This window comes from Saccostrea echinata, unplaced genomic scaffold (genome assembly GCF_033153115.1).
Source record: "Saccostrea echinata isolate AGI-Se365-2 ecotype Australia unplaced genomic scaffold, CSIRO_AGI_Sech_v1 ptg000023l, whole genome shotgun sequence".
In the NCBI taxonomy this organism is placed as follows: domain Eukaryota; kingdom Metazoa; phylum Mollusca; class Bivalvia; order Ostreida; family Ostreidae; genus Saccostrea; species Saccostrea echinata.
Window position 1 is genome coordinate 2,226,619 of NW_026889772.1, and position 18,259 is coordinate 2,244,877.

An 18,259-nucleotide genomic window follows, 5' to 3' on the forward strand; every position below is an offset into this window, starting at 1 on the left:
CATTAGTTCTTTGAAAATCTTCTTCTCTGCTCCTGGGTATTAAATTCAGTAACTAAGTACATAGTTATGATGAGCAAGAGTGCCTCTTTCAAAATTGTGAATTTCATGGCCCCTGGGTCAGGGGTTCTGGTGTTAGGGCGGGGCTCTATTGATTATATAGTGAAAATGCATTAATCCTTTGAAAATCTTCTTCTCTACTCCTGGGTATTATTGAAACACATTAAATACATAGTTATGATAATCAAGGATGCCTCTTTCAAAATTGTGAAATTCGTGGCCCCAGGATCAGGGGTTCTATTGATTATAAAGTGAAAATGTTTTAATTCTTTAAAAATCTTTTTCTCTGCACCTGGGTATTATTTAAGCAAACTAAGTACATTGTTATGATAAGCAAGGATGCCTCTTTCAAAATTGTGAAATTCATGGCCCCGGAGACAGGAGTTCTGGTGCTAGGGTGGGGCTATATAGATCCTATAGTGAAGGTGAATTATTTCTTTGAAAATTGAAAATCTTCTTCTCTGCCCCTGGGTATTGCTTAAACAGGCTAAAGTACATTGTTATGATACACAAGGATGCCTCTTCCAAAATTGTGAATTTTATGACCCCAAATTTAAGGGTTCTGGTGAGGGGGGGGGGGGGGGGGCTTCTATTGATTATAAAGTGAAAAAGCAAAATTTCTTTGAAAATATTCTTTTCTTCTTCTGGTTAAAAAAGCAAAGAAGCTAAGGGTATAGTTATGATGAGCAAGTGTGCTTCTTCCAGAGTAGTGAATTTCATGACCCCTGGGTCAGATGTGCTGGTGTGAGGGTGGGGCTCTTGATAATATAGTGAAAATGCATTAATTCTATTAAATAATCCTGTTTGCTCCTTAGTGTTAAGCAGATAAACAAAGTGATGATGAGCAAACATATGGTCCCAGGGTCAGAAGCTCTGGTGTTTTGGGGTTGGGGGGGTGGGGGGGGGGCTCTATTGATAATATAGTGAATCTGTAGTAAAAATGCATTATTTATTTAAAAATCTTCTCCGCACCTGGGCATATCTGAGGCAAACAGAGTAAAAGTTTTTATAAGGAAGGGAATTTTTACCAGATTTTTGAACATCCGGACCATTTGATCAAGTGTTCTGGTCCTGCCCAGGGCTCTATTAGTTTGTATTCTACTGAGAGGAGTTATTCCCCTTTGCCATTTACTTTTGATAATTTATCACTGTAAATAATGTACTTGAAAGGTAAATAGAGAATTATGCAAAAACTTTTATTGTATAATACAAAAGTACTTTCATAGTTTTAATGATCAGATAGACTTGTAAGTAGTAGATAAATAAAAATGAGACAAAAATAACTTGTCTTATTAAATATTCATCAAAGACCAAGAGATGCCAATGTAAGAGATTTCAACAAAGGATTAAAATAGTACAGAAGCATTGATAATTTGTTAATATACTGTATAGTGATAGTGATAAATGGGGAACAGATTAGAACCTAATTTATGAACTGTTAATGAATATTAAGACCAATTATTTTGTTGATCATGATCACCCTATTTTTCTTGCTTTTGGGCAACAAAGCTTCACCTTTCAGTTCATTTTATACTCTATGCATCCTTGAAATTGTTTTATCATACTCAGGTGACCGTTAAGGCCCTTGGGCCTCTTGTTTCATTATATAAAGCTTTGTAACAATTTTTATGCCCCGCCATGAATATGGCCGGGGCATATAGTGTTTGTCATGTCCGTCTTCCGTCCTTCCGTCCTTCCGTCCTTCTGTCCTTCCGTCCTTCCGTCCTTCCGTCTGTCCTTCCGTCACACTTTGCGTTTAGCTCTGTTCAAAGCTCAGTTTCAAAGAAACTATCAAAGATATTTTTATCAAACTTCATATGCTGATATATATTGATGAGAGCTATGCAACTGCATCAACTTTTTTTGACCTTGACCTTTCTTTTGACCTTGACCTCACTTTTCTTAAATTAGTGTTTAGCTCAGTTTTAAAGATACCATTCAAGATGGTGTTATCAAACTTCAAATGCTGATACATACTGATGAGAAATATTCAACGGCATCAACATGTTTTGACCTTGACCTTTCCTTTGACCTTGACCTCACTTTTCTTAAATTAGTGTTTAACTCAGTTTTAAAGATACCATTCAAGATAGTGTTATCAAACTTCAAATGCTGATACATACTGATGAGAACTATTCAACTGCATCAACATGTTTTGACCTTGACCTTTCCTTTGACCTTGACCTCACTTTTCTTAAATTAGTGTTTAACTCAGTTTTAAAGATACCATTCAAGATAGTGTTATCAAACTTCAAATGCTGATACATACTGATGAGAACTATTCAACTGCATCAACATGTTTTGAGCTTGACCTTTCCTTTGACCTTGACCTCACTTTTCTTAAATTAGTGTTTAACTCAGTTTTAAAGATACCATTCATAGTGTATCAAACTTCATATGTTGATACATACTGATGTAAGCTATTCAACTGCATCAACATGTTTTGACCTTGACCTTTCTTTTGACCTTGACCTCACTTTTCTTAAATTAGTGTTTAACTCAGTTTTAAAGATACCATTCAAGATAGTGTTATCAAACATCAAATGCTGATACATACTGATGAGAACTATTCAACTGCATCAACATGTTTTGACCTTGACCTTTCCTTTGACCTTGACCTCACTTTTCTTAAATTAGTGTCAAACTTCATATGCTGATACATACTGATGAGAGCTATTCAACTGCATCAATATTTTTTGACCTTGACCTTTCCTTTGACATTGACCTCATTTTTTGTAAATTAGTGTTTAGCTCAGTTTTAAAGAAACCATTCATAATATTTTTATCAAACTTCATATGCTGATACATACTGATGTAACCTTTTCAACTGCATCAACAATTTTTGACCTTGACCTTTCCTTTGACCTTGACCTCACTTTTCTTAAATTAGTGTTATCAAACTTCATATGCTGATACATACTGATGTAAGCTATTCAACTGCATCAATATTTTTTCACCTTGACCTTTTCTTTGACCTTGACCTCACTTTTCTCAATTTGTGTTAAAATATTGCATTACTAATATACCCTTGGCGGGGCATTCATGTCCTATGGACATATTTCTAGTTTTGAAAAATCTTTGTTTTCAACAGAATGATATAAATATGCATTTAGACTACAAAGCAGTTGTGCAAATCCATTTATCCCTTGAGTGTAATGAGTGGACATGCATTTGGTTAAAGATTGATTAAATGAGTTCAATGTAGGAAGTCTAGCTGTCTCAATCATTTCTGTTAGAGTATCCCTGATCAAGCAGGTGTTACCTGTATCCTTTCGGAATTTGGCAGAACTGACCACTTTCTTAATTGCAGTTTATAGCATTATGTCACTTGATAGCCAGCCTTTTATTTTCAGAATTAATTTGGTATAGATAAGTTATTAAGACTAATTTGATTTTGTATAATATGATTTTTAGGTCACCTGAGTCACTCAGGTGACCTATTGCTATCCGTTTTTGTCTGTCGGCGTGCGTCGTGCGATGTGCGTTAACATTTGAACATTTTTAGCTTCTTCTCTGAAACCGCTCAACCAATTTCAACCAAATTTAGCATATAGCATCTATGGGTGAAGGGGAACAAAAATTGTGAATTTCATGGTCCCTGCCCCCCTGGGGCCTGAGGGGTGGGGCTAAAACCACCTAAAATAATGCAATCTTTAAAAATCTTCTTCTTTACTCCTGGACATCAAGCAGTCAAACTGTTGGCATCATTGTAATAAGCATTGAGCCCTCTACCAAAATTGTGAAATTCATGGCCCCAGAGTCAGGGGTTCTGGCCCCAGGGTGGGGCTATATAGATCATATAGTGAAAGTGCATTATTTCTTTGAAAATCTCCTTCTCTGCTCCTGGATATCAAATAATCTAACTACGTATATAGTTATGATGAGTAAGAGTGCCTCTTCCAAAATTGTGAAATTCATGTCCCCAGGGTCAAGGGTTCTGGTGTTAGGGCGGGGCTCTATTGATTATTTAGTGAAAATGCATTAGTTCTTTGAAAATCTTCTTCTCTGCTCCTGGGTATTAAATAAACTAAGTAAGTACATACTTATGATGAGCAAGAGTGTCTTTTCCAAAATTGTGAATTTCATGGCCCCAGGGGCAGGGGTTCTGGTTCTAGGGTGGGGCTCTATTGATTATATAGTGAAAATGCATTAATTCATTGAAAAATCTTCTTCTCTGCTCCTGGGTATTAAATACAGTGACTAAGTACATAGTTATGATGAGCAAGAGTGCTTCTTAAAAAATTGTGAATTTCATGGCCCCTGGGTCAGGGGTTCTGGTGTTAGGGCAGGGCTCTATTGATTATTTAGTGAAAATGCATTAATTCATTGAAAAATCTTCTTCTCTGCTCCTGGGTATTAAATACAGTAACTAAGAACATAGTTGTGATGAGCAAGAGTGCCTCTTTCAAAATTGTGAATTTCATGGCCCCTGGGTCAGGGGTTCTGGTGTTAGGGCGGGGCTCTATTGATTATATAGTGAAAATGCATCAATTCTTTGAAAATCTTCTTCTCTGCTCTTGGGTATTAAATACAGTAACTAAGTACATAGTTGTGATGAGCAAGAGTGCCTCTTCCAAAATTGTGAAATTCATGGCCCCAGGGTCAGGGGTTCTGGTGTTAGGGCGGGGCTCTATTGATTATATAGTGAAAATGCATTAATTCATTGAAAATCTTCTTCTCTGCTCCTGGTATTAAATAAACTGACTAAGTATATAGTTAGGATGAGCAAGAGTGCCTCTTCCAAAATTGTGAATTTCATGGCCCCTGGGTCAGGGGTTCTGGTGTTAGGGTGGGGCTCTATTGGTTATATAGTGAAAATGCATTAATTCTTTGAAAATTTTCTTCTCTACTCCTTTGTATTATTGAAACAAATTAAATACATAGTTATGATAAGCAAGGATGCCTCTTCCAAAATTGTGAAATTCCTGGCCCCTTGATCAGAGTATCTGGTGTTAGGGCGGGACTCTATTGATTATAAAGTGAAAATGTTTTAATTCTTTAAAAATCTTTTTTTCGGCACCTGGGTATTATTTAAACAAACTAAGTACATTGTTATGATAAGCAAGGATGCCTCTTCCAAAATTGTGAAATTCATGGCCCCGGGGACAGGAGTTCTGGTGCTAGGATGGGGCTATATAGATCCTGTAGTGAAGGTGAATTATTTCTTTGAAAATCTTCTTCTCTGCTCCTGGGTTTTGTTTAAACAAACTAAGTACATTGTTATGATACGCAAGGATGCCTCTTCCAAAATTGTGAATTTTATGACCCCAGGTTTAAGGGTTCGGGGGGGGGGGGGGGGGGGTCTATTGATTATAAAGTGAAAAAGCAAAATTTCTTTGAAAATATTCTTTTCTGCTTCTGGTTAAAAAAGCAAAGAAGCCAAGTGTATAGTTATGATGAGCAAGAGTGCATCTTCCAGATTAGTGAATTTCATGACCCCTGGGTCAGATGTGCTGGTGTGAGGGTGGGGCTCTTGATAATATAGTGAAAATGCAATAATTCTATTAAATAATCCTGTTTGCTCCTTAGTGTTAAGCAGGTAAACAAAGTGATTAGTTATGATGAGCAAACGTATGGTCCCAGAGTCAGAAGCTCTGGTGTTTCAGGGGGGGGGGGGGGGGACTCTATTGATAATATAGTGAATCTGTAGTAAAAATGCTTTATTTCTTTATTTCTTCTTCGCACCTGGGCATATCTGAGGCAAACAGAGTAAAAGTTTTTATAAGGAAGGGAATTTTTTACCAGATTTTTGAACATCTGGACCATTTGGTCAAGTGTTCTGGTCCTGGCCAGGGCTCTATTAGTTTGTATTCTACTGAGAGGAGTTATTCCCCTTTGCTTTTTACCTTTGATAATTTATCACTTTAAAAAATGTACTTGAAAGGTAGATAGAATAAGAGAATTATGCAAAAACTTTTATTGTATAATACAAAAAGTACTTTCATAGTTTTAATAATCAGATAGACTTGTAAGTAGTAGATAAATAAAAATGAGACAAAAATAACTTGTCCAGACCTGTTTACTCTTACGATTTCGCCAAATTTTGTACGGATTTTGAGTCCAAAATACGTCTCACGTTTTGCTAATGAAAATACGGAAATGAGAAATCCGTTCGATTGGATTTTAACAGTTAGTTTTCGTAATGATCTGTCTCAGTTTGACGCTTTTTAATCACAAAAAAAGAGAAAGATTTCAAATTTTTCAGTGATGTTGGGTTGCCAAAACGCGGTGGTTAAAAAGTGACAAAAACCCCTCGAAAGAAAGCAAGGTATGATGCTTTTTAGCTCACCTGAGCTGAAAGCTCAAGTGAGCTTTTCTGATTACCCGTTGTCCGTCCGTCTGTAAACTTTTCACATTTTTAACTTCTCAAGAACCACTGAGCCAATTTTCATTTTTAACTTCTCAAGAACCACTGAGCCAATTTTAACCATACTTGGTACAAAGTATCCTTTGGTGAAAGAGAGTTTAAATTGTGAAAATCAAGGGCCAAGTCTCCTTACAATGGGAGATAATCAAGAAAAGACAAAAATAGGGTGGGGTCATTTAAAAACCACTGGGCCAAAAAAGCTAAAACTTATGTGGAAACATCTTGGGGTAGTAAAGATTCTAAATTATTCAAATCATGACCCCCTGGGGTAGGGCGGGGCCACAATAGGGAAATCCAAGTTTAACATTGAAATATATAGGAAAAATCTTTAAAAATCTTCTTCTCAAGAACCACTGGGCCAGAAAAGCTGAAAATTATGTAGGAGCATCCTCAAGTAGTGTAGATTCTAAATTGTTCAAATCATATCCCCAGGGGTATGGCAAGGCCACAATAGGGGATCCAAGTTTTACGTTGAAATATATAGGAAAAATCTTCTTCTCAACAACCACTGGTCCAGAAAAGCTAAAACTTTTGTGGAAGCATCCTTGGGTAATGTAGATTCTAAATTGTTCAAATTATGACCCCCGAGGGTAGGGCGAGGCCCCAAAAGGTATTACATATAAATGTAAATTTATATGTAAAATTGATGAAAAGTGAAATCTTACGGGCAAATGCCAAATCTCACTGACAAATCTAATAAAAAATACTGAGAGACAACGATATGGGTAAACAGGTCTGCTTGTCTTATTAAATGTTCATCAAGGACCAAGAGAGGCCAATGTAAGAGATTTCAACAAGGGATTAAAATAGTACAGAAGCATTGATAATTTGTTAATATGTTGTATGGTGATAGTGATGAATGGGGAACAGATTAGAACATAATTTATGAACTGTTAATGAATATTAAGACCAGTTATTTTGTTGATCATGATCACCCTATTTTTCTTGCTTTTGGGCAACAAAGCTTCACCTTTCAGTTCATTTTATACTCTATACATCCTTTAAATTGTTGTATCATACTCAGGTGACCGTTAAGGCCCTTGGGCCTCTTGTTTATTTATTTATTATACCCCCCGCAAACGAAGTTTAGGGGGGTATATTGGAATCAGCATGTCCGTCTGTCTGTCCGTCTGTCCGTCTGTCTGTAGACGAGATTTTGTCCGGACCATTTCTTGAAAACTGTTGGAAGGATTTGTCTGAAAATTTGTACACTTATAATTCACCATATGAAGGTGTGCACCTGGTATTTTCATTATGATTGGATAATTATTTTGCATTTTACAGGTGTTTTTTTCATTTTTATTATGTGGTTTTGTCTGGATCTGTTCCCAGAGACTATTGCATAGATTTGTATGAAAATTTGTACACTTATTATTTACCATATGAAGATGTGCACCTGGTATTTTCAACATTATTTGATAATTTTTCTGCATTTTACAGGTGTTTTTTTTTTAATTTAATTTATTGACTTAGTCATTTCGGGTTCATGTCTAAGGTTTGAGACATAGAATCTAGAACATCTGTACAAAAATGTGAACTACAGCTTAAAACTACTCATTAGAACTAAAAAAACCCCACAAAGTATTAAAAACAGTTTTTACATTACACAGCAGATAGTGTAAATCCATTTGTCCCTTGGGAGTAATGAGTGGACATGCATCCAGTTAAAGATTAATTAATGAGTTCAGTGTGGGAAGCTGTTAGGGCATCTCTGATCAAGCAGGTCTAATCTATATCTCAGGGGAATTGGACAGAAAGAAATAAAGATCTCTGTTGTCTAAGTCTCTTAATTGTAATTTATGCCTGTCAAAATACATAGTTACTAAAACCAGCCTTTTATTTTTAAAATGAGTTTGATATAAAGGTATTAAAATCAATTTGATTTTCTATAATTAATTATGATATTCTTTTTTTCAACAATCAATTTGCAGAGTGTCATGTCTCACAAAGATGGCAGATAGTTGCAAACTATTTTTTCAATGTAATAAAAAACACTGTAATTATTAGTGTTGATGTTTTATTAGGCTGCACCTTAGTTTCATTCATTAAATAAAGTGCCCCACCACAGCATGATACACCCATCAAATATTGTTAAATTATCATAAACAGTTTAGATTCAATTGTTTGAATGACATCTTAGCAAGACAAGGCAGTCTGCAATTTGTTGTAAAGATATAAAAATTCAAATAAAAAATGTACAATAAATAATTAGTTTAAATTATATTATACAATATCATATAACTTTTAATTATTATATACAATATCAAATTAGTTTTAATTACATCAAATTTATCTTGAAAGTAAGACTAGCCAACAAGAACAATTCAATACAACACAAGCAATTAATTAAGAGACTGATTCCTTTTGCCCAATTCCCAAGAGATGTAGATAACACCTGCTTGATCAGAGATGCTCTACCAGTTATTTCCTCACACTAAACTCATTAATTTCTCTCTAATTTGACATGCAATTTTCTGCTATCAAAATTTTCCTTGACCAGTGCCTGATCATTACACTCATGGGAGAGGTGGAATTTTTGTTGTTACAGATTGCTGTAAAGAACATAGTGAAAAAAAATAAGACTAGTATTTTCTTGATTTAACACTTTTTTAATAAAGATACTGCAATACTCTGACATCTTTTGGGACTGTGTAATTTAAAAGTTAAAAGACATAGTTTTTTGATTCTAAGTCTAATGGTTTTCTAGTTATGATTTTTCCATATCTGGCCATAGCGTCTTTATTAAAGGTCAGAGCAACCTGGTTTTAATGTGGGACACACCTTCTACCCTAGATGTATCAGCTGACAAAGTTTGATAATTCTAGGCCTAATAGTATTAAAGTTATGAGCCGGACATGAAAAAGCTAACGGATGGACAAACATGAACGCTATAACATAATACGTCCCGTCGTAAGACGGACGTATAAAAATATATAATGAGTAATTAAATTTTCACTGTAAATGTTTAAGGAAATTGTGAACACCTCTCACATCTAGAAAACATTAGTGATTTGGTACTTTCTCTGAAAAACCCAGCGGGGGGTATTTGTCCCTTTTGGACAGTTCTAGTTTTTTTAAATATCAATAAACTAATTGCAGAGCATTATGACAGATGACAGATGGTTGCAATGCATCAAGTTTTACAAACTAGTAAAAACAATATAATGATTATTATTTTGATGTTTTATTAGGCTAGCTTAGCACATTAAATTGTAATTAAATTTCAATTAATCTTTGACTGTCAATCAGTGTTAAAAAATTTTGAACACCTCTAGATCCATAAAATACCTTTAGTGATTTGGTACCTTTTCTAAAAAAAAAAAAAAAAAAAAAAAAAAAATTATCAATAACTTAATTACTAATTAATAAAATATTATTTATTAACAAATATTATTTATTAATAAAATAATTACTAATTATTATTAGTCTATTTTGGACAGTTCTAGTTTAGAGTTAATTAAAGAAGAAATTTAAAAAGATCAGCACCATGATACTATACTGGTGGTGCAAATTAAATTAGTATCATGATAACTCATGATGTAATGTATTGATATATATTGCTGTATTGTTTCACTTCTACTTATTCATATATGTTTGTTGCTAGAAATTAAGTAAATGTAATAATGAGATGAAATTTATTCCTTTTGTGTTATTGATCCTTACAGGTTACATACAGAAAAGACTTATTTGCAGCAGAGGGTATACTAAGAGGTACACAGATCACAGAACTTTATAAAGAAATTTACTCAGTGAAATATCAAATCATGATCAGTAACAAGCTTTCCTTGTTTAGGTAGAGTGTTTTATTTAATTTATCCTTGCAGAAAATCTGTCATCCATTTTCATTGAGGAAGGAAAAAACCAAAGAGAGAATATCATAAGCTCCTTCACAGAAGGAAATCTGAAGGTGAGTCAACAGTTATCTCCCTTGTTATAAATAGTGGTATTAATGTGTCAAGGTTTACTAGACTTCATTTTCACTGCTCAATAAGTTGCTGGTAGGTCAAAAACGGCCGCATTGATCAATTTTATTGACATTTTGAAAAGGGAAATAACTCAATTTTCTATGTTTCCAAGTTGGAAAAGAAAATTGAGTAATTTAATTCCCTTTTCATAACAATAATAGATAGACGTTTTTCTTAGATAAACAATATTCTTCTAGTCTATACAGTCCTTTATTAATTAACTTTTAAAGAAATGTTTAGAATAACATAATTTAAAGTTGAGTACATTATAATTAGTATATTAAGAGAACAAAAAAGTGAAAATCAGTTACCAGTAATATCATCATTTTGTTGAACGACTGAAATGAAAAAAAAAATACCTGCTAAAAAAAAAATAAAAATAAAACCTGCCTGCCACATTGAATTTTGAAATTTTTGGCCTGAGAAACTATTAATTTCTTATGGCCTAAGAATCTTTTAGCACTTTTTCAGCACATTAAAGTCCATTTTTTAAAGCTCTTTTAGACAATACAAACATGCAAATTTAAAAAAAAATGACACAATTACACATCTACTATTTTGATTTCTTTAGCTCATTTAACCTCTCATTTATGTTTTTTTTTCAACATTATCTAATTGGTAAGGCTATAAAAAGGTAAATCAAGACAATTTTTACTTTCCTTTTGTCAATCACTTTTCATGGTCTGTACAAACCCTGGTTTTATAATGTAAAGCTCTAAACAAAAGAATTTAGAATGAAAAATACAATATTAGGGTGGATCCTTTTGTTATTTTTATGAGCCCTTGAAAACTGAATAATGTTTGATTTTATTTGTATTGTAAATATAAAATGCATTATCTGGATTAAAACTTTCTTTATGAATTTATGAAAACAATGTTCCAATGCATTTGTAATTATACTCAGCCATAGCAGCTATTTATCACTATTATTTATTCTGTGCCATGGACCAATTTTGGTTCCTCATTTGAATGAAAAATAAGACATTGTTTTAATGTTTTTATTTAGTTTCTTTCTATGTTCACCCAGTGTCTGTTTTACAGGTGTCCTCAGAAAAATCTCCAAGCTGCTCTGAATCTGGTTTTGTATTTTTTTTGTCACCCCCGAGATTGGAACCAGACATAGCATCCAAGATTGATAACATCTCTGTAATAATGAACAAAATTACATCACATCAATATGAAAAGTGTTCCGGCTGTCCATGTAATGACTCAATATCTGAGTCTACAAAGAAAGAAGATTGTGGTTGTTATACCAATACAGATGAAACAGAAGTCATGGTTTGCTCTAAGTGTTCATTTCTGACCAAGAAAACAATTGTACTGTTGCATGAAATTAACAAGTCATGCAGAAGAACTGTAGTTGAAAACACCAGAGAAAGACTTCTAGGGGCCAGGCTTCCTGACAATGTGTTCATGTCTGTGATTGTTTATCATAAAGATTCTAATCTCCAGAGAGTAGGGAGACTGAGTGTGTCACTTCTTAAAAACCAAGATCCAGGAATGAATGGTCAGGTTCTGTATGTGCAATGAAAATTCTCTTTGGTGCAGTTTAAAGAACAATAAATTGATCACTTTAAAAACTTGCTTTATAAATTTCATCTTTCCTGGACCAGTGGTTCTTGTGATGAGGAAATTTAAATGATCCCACCTAGGGATGTCAATTTAGTCAATAATTCATATTTGAATATTCAATGAAAGTATTCAAATATATTTGAATATTCGATAAAATAAATAAAATCTGTTTTATTTTAAATATGCATCATGAAAGGTTAAGCGTAGGTATACTTATATTGGAAGAAAAATTGTATGAAGACTTTTGTAGGTGTACAATAAGAAATTTTATTTGTTATTTGTCAATGTTTGAAATAAATAATTGATTTAAACGTAGAAAAGTATAATTTTAACAAATGAAACGTGCATTTATAGTAGCTCCATCTGAGGAACCAGTCGTCTTACTAAAGGCAACGGTATACTGTTCAGATTTCAATACGTGTAATGAATTACAATTATCTGCCTAATAAGAGATATCATTATAATCTTTGATACAATGTAAACAAATATTTCTATAGACAATTTTCCTAGATAATTAACTAATTTCTTGATAATGAATATAAAATTCAGGATTATGTACAACCTGAGATAATCAAGTAATTTATACATTTATTCTGAAATTAAGCCCTTTACAGTATTAATTACAGACTAATTCTATCGGACATCCATTCAATTATCAATTAATTTATACTCTTCACGCCTTTTAGACATTCTAAGATTTCATTTTGTTGTCCTCGATTCTAGATCCGATCATAACTAAAAAAACTATAAAAGTACGTGTTGTATTATACGTATTAAAGCATTATATTACAATTTTTTAACACCTTACTCAAAACAAAATACATGTAATTTAGTAAATCTATAAGATAAGAAAGTAGTGAAAGAAATCAGGCGATCGAAATTGATTGCTAGTAAATTAAACAGGGATAATCCCAGCACTGTTCTAATCAAAATTTATTAATCACGTACTTCTTTTCATGAAATCTGGAAAAAACTGAATATTCGAATCTTAAATTTATATTCGAATATCAACTCATCGAATGAATATTCGAATATTCATTGCCATCCCTAATCCCACCCAATTTTTACTTTTTCTTAATTATCTCCCTTCAGGGCTGATGTGTGTCATGATTTCTGTAAGATGCATTGGATCCTCATATTTCAAGTAAAATAGAATTACATAATTATTAATAGTAATATTCTAAAGTAAAAGCAATTTTACATGAAATAATTACTAATTTTAGCCAATTTTAAATGACATTTACAATCAGAATGTCTTCACATTCCCAAATACTTCAGTTGATCTCTATGGCCTGAATCTGTTTTCACAGAACCAATATCTGATTTTTTTCTTAGCTTGCAATAATATCATTTGGGCACATCTGTGCATATTATTTTGCATGCTAATTATCATACACTTGTCTTCTTTTCAAATGATTTTTTTTCTCTCATTATATTATGTAGAAACACAAAGAATAAATTTTCCACACAAATCTACTCTGTATTTAGATTTAAGATGTTGTAATACAATTTTGAATATTGAAATGAATTCAGTCTATTTAATTCCTTGTTTAATAAAGTTAACACATTTTAATAAGAAGAATAAAAATCATTTTGCAAATGATCACTTCTTCAGATAAAGTCATATCATGAAATGAAAATCATATGAGTTGTTATGTTTAATTCAGTAATGAATTCATGATGCACATATATTTCGAAAGGAATAAACATTTGATGTTTATTTCATGTACTGTATAACTTTCACTTCCCCTGAATTGTACAATCCTACCCACAACCTCCCCTCACTGTCCACACTCAGTCCAAAAGGTTTATATCCTTCAAACTTATCCACACATCTCAGGAACTGTCCATTCTGATCTAGGATGTGTAGACAGTTATTGAATTCATCAATCACAACACTATTTGTGTAGGACAGAATGATTCCTTTCTACCTGGAGGTTTGTCATTGTATCTGAATCTGACTTTTCCTGTCCTGTCCACCACTACCACTGCTCTAGCATTACAATCAGAGGCCACTATGTCTCCATTGTTGTTCTCCACCAGATTGGATCACCATGTTCATCTTTATCTATTTCCTGTGTCACTCTCTGTCCCTGATAACGGACTATTTTACGATGATTAAAATCAGTAGTAACCATACTAACTAGGATGTCCCCTGACCTGGTACAGCAGAGTCCTGATGGAAGCCAGCTCTATGGTGTGGTGATCAGTGTCTCTGTCTTCCCATCTCTGACAATGTTCACAGTTCTGTTGACATCACTGTATATCAGTTCTCCCTGTCTGGTCACTGTAATGTCATTAGGGTATTGATTGCATGCATTGGAGACAGTGTCTTGCACAGCTCCATGTATGTCCACACAGGTTATCATTTTGTCTTCACCACTAATCCAAGCTTTATCTGATCCTACACAGGCCACTTTAAATAAGTTTTTAACATTTGTTGGAATGTTTGCAATCACTTTGGCTTCTTCCAATAATTCCTTAACAAATAAAAAGGAGACTTCATCTGTCAGACTGGATAGTGATGTCTGTGTCAGTGAAGCCTTGTATTCTCCTAATGCTATACTGAGTTCTCTCCCTTGGACTGTGTTTGTTTGAAGAGAGGGCAATGGTAAATCAGGTATTTGTGGAATGTTCCTGTATTCCTTCAGTTTGGATTGGTAGTTGTTGACATCAGAAACTTTGTTGGACTTCAGGATTTCTTTGTTTTCTTGAATAGATGGGTTCATACTGGAATTCTGACCTCTGAGTTTGGACTGACATGATTTTAGAGTTGTAGTATGATGATCTCTGAGTGACTGAATCAGGGATACCATTTTGTTAAAGATGTTGTCCACCTCTAGGCGCCATTGATTTCTATGATCATTGGTCTGTTTCTGTAAATCTGCATAATGAGCCATGAATTTGGAGATTTTGTTTTCTGTGCCTTTGTCCTGTGCTGTGTTTTTTGGAATAATGGCCTCAATTTCCTCAGTTTCTTTTTTAATATTTTCTTTCTTTGTAGCTATGATATCTGCCATGTCATGAAACTCATGGCCTTTATGTTTAGGACCAGTGAGACATTTGATGCAGACTGGGACATCACACTGTTGACAGTGGGCCTCGCATCTCTGGTGGGAATGAGATGTACACTGAGGGAACACAAGCTGTACTGTACGCTTTGTGAAAGGAACAATGTCATGCTTCATGGACTTGAGACTGTTGACATGTTTATTGATGCAATCTTTACAAAGACCGACTTGGCAGCTGTTACAGAATTGCTGGACAGGTTTGATACAAAGGTCACAGGTTATGAGTTCCTGTGCCTGGGTGGTGGCAGTGGCCATTGCTTTTTCAGAAGCTAGGCTCTGGTCAAACCTGTAAAACACAGACAATAGAAACACATGGGTATTCATCCGTATTTTAAAAGCAGCCTTTTTCATACATTTCTCCAAGAATTTTACATAAAAATATATAAAAACAGCTAGAAAATATAGTTTATTTCGTAGGGACACTCCTCTGTTCAAATGCATATGTATATTTCTGGGTCATGAAAAACACTACATCACATAGTATGTTATTGACCTCAGCCAACTTCTCGTTCCATGGAAGCTAAATTCTTTTGATTTCTCTGATTAACACTAAGGAATAACGATAGATTACAAAATTATGAGCTACATGTAACACTAGTGTCGCACTATTGTCATAACTAATGCTTGGACAGAATGATAATAATTAATGTAGAAAATATAAAGACAAACTAGCTTTAGTATATATTCAAATTATTTTCATCACCGTAGGAACTGTTACGTACGTAATTTTATGGGATACTGAGAAGGTGATTCAGCATTTTATCCAACTTTCGGTTTGATGTTTAATCTTCCTGGTAGCTTCGTCAGCCTTGTTGTCAGGTCAGATAAATAAGAGGAAAAGATATGCCTCTTTCAGTAATTTAAGAGGACACACACACAGACACGAAGAGTTACGGAGCATTATACCTATAATAATAATATAATAAGATTTTAAGTCCAGTCCCCGTAGGAAGGAATTTCAGTTTAGGGAAGGGAGGGGGTGGGGGAACCAAACGCAAAACAGTCCTTGACAAGCAAAAAAGGGGGGAGGGGGAGTCCTCAGACGTAATTATTGAAAGGGCACATTCATAAAGTAGCTTTGTTTTCTGTAGTATACTACATATCTGCAAAATTATTGAAGCCCACCCCCTCCCCACCGACCAGATCATACGGTCATGAAGTCTACGTTCATGGTATTCCATTAAACTTTTCTGGTAAATAGTGTAGTGACCTTTAAGGACCATCTATACACTAAAGGAAAATATTTTTTGGACATTGAGAAAACTATAGTGTGTAAAGGTGTTAATATTGAGCTTATCTTTTATTTTTTCAACATAGGGTACCTTGCATTTACCCCTCAAAAAATGTACAAAGACAAGTTCAAGTTCAGTTTAGATCTATTCTCTCAAAATAAGTATTGGTACATGGGGTACATTTAAAACAAACATACATTTCAAACTGGTCAGAGGTACAAAAACTATACACATACAATACAAAATATGGTATAAAATTAGGGAAAGAGAAATAATAATAAAGGAAATGGGAAATATATCAAGGAGGACAGACAGAATGATAAACTTTAAAGATAAACATACATAATTTTTTCAGGATTTTTTTCGTTTTTGAGTTAACATTAATTCCGTACTTTTAATAACATTCGGTCTATGAGAATAAGAATTACCCAGATATTTTTTCGTATATTAGCTTAAGCTTTACATTCTAGAATATAATGAAAATTATCAGCAATTTGACCATTATTACAAAGTGTACAAATTCTTTCAGAAAGTGGTATGCCATACCATCTTCCAGTGTTTATTGGCAAATGATGATTTGTAGTACTAAGTTTTAAAAGTTTTTTTTTCTGAATTTAGGATAATTTACAAATATAAATTTCAAATCCAAAGTTTTGTTTAAAGATTCTCTAATTTTGTTCTTTTGTTGAATTATTTATGTCACTAAACCAATTTTGAATAAATTGATCTTGTTATATTTGCTTAACAGAAACACTAATCCATTTATAATTTATATTGATACCCTGTTTGTACCATATATTTTATAAACCACACATGTTTCAGATTTTCTGTATGCATTTTACCCATGGGTTTGTTAAATTTCCGTCACAATAAAGTTTTAATGTATATTTGTACGAGGGTTGTTCGGAAAGTTCGTGGACTAGCGCCATATAATTAAAACCGCTTAAGATACATCAATGAATTTATTAACGTTTAATTAGCATCATCTTTCTTGTTTATATAATAAATTATACACCATTAGTTTTATGTTTTAATAAATTGTTGATGTTTTTTTAAAACAATGGTATGTCCAGGGGGCGCAACCTCGAAGATTACGTTTTTTCTACCTAAATCATGTAAATGTAACTTAGAAAAATCTCTTTTTTTGATATGAACATTCGTCTTTCAAAAATCCCGTTAATTTACTCATGGGGTATGACACAATTGTACCGTAAAATTTGCAATTTTTACCCTATTCTGTAAGTTCTATGAAATTTTATCGTAAAATTTATATGAAATGTCCAAACAATTATGGGGTTGTAATGACGTCAGAAAGGGGGTGGGTTTCTTTTTCCAATATTCTATAAAGTTTCACCCTCTGAAAAAAACTGGCATAGACCTAGGAAATATTTAAATGGGCTACTGAAAAATAAAATGCATTCAGAGTACTTGTTTTTAAACGCCGAAAAAAAATTAGAGAGACGAGAGATGTAAAAGTGAATGTCGATTTGTAGTAAGGGTGTTCAAATTTGTCACTTCGAAAAGTGATGTTGATCATGTGTGATAGATGTTGAACTCCGACAAGCAAATATGCTGTTATAATCAAGTGAGAATCTTTCAGATCTATTTACAATATTATATGCATTGAAATCAGCTGTTTATGACATTGTAAAATCATATAAACAAGACGGGTTTAAATCTTTACTTAACTCCAAGGAAACTCGTTAAGATAAGTGTATGAGGTAGAGAATGCGGACATTGAAAAACAATGACGTCATGAAACTAAATGGCGACAGCGCCGGTTGATCATATCATGTCTTTTTTATTTTATGATAATTTGGTAAATATTCAAGGTATCAAGCTAAAATTTTCAACATTTCTTTAACTTTTGTTGTTTTATGTTCATCAAAAATTTTGTAACCATAGACTACATAGTATTAATTTTATCGCATCAGTCCACGAACTTTTCGAACAACCCTCGTATAATACACTTACAATGAAGTACTGATGAACAAA

General features: G+C 33.5%; 1 protein-coding gene and 1 pseudogene across 1 annotated transcript in view; one reads left to right on the top strand and one right to left on the bottom strand.

Annotated features, from left to right (window-relative positions):
• Window positions 1-12,013, top strand: part of LOC133191067 (D-ribitol-5-phosphate cytidylyltransferase-like) — a 28,970-nt gene extending 16,957 nt beyond the window's left edge. Inside the window, exons 7-9 of the mRNA XM_061326744.1 lie at window positions 10,090-10,135; window positions 10,249-10,331; window positions 11,431-12,013. Coding sequence (XP_061182728.1) covers window positions 10,090-10,135; window positions 10,249-10,331; window positions 11,431-11,919 — 618 coding nt within the window. The 3' untranslated portion in view covers window positions 11,920-12,013. The remainder of the gene's footprint in view (window positions 1-10,089; window positions 10,136-10,248; window positions 10,332-11,430) is intronic.
• A 1,582-nt stretch (window positions 12,014-13,595) lies between these two features.
• On the bottom strand, window positions 13,596-15,814 carry LOC133191065 (uncharacterized; annotated as a pseudogene).
• Window positions 15,815-18,259: the final 2,445 nt, after the last annotated feature.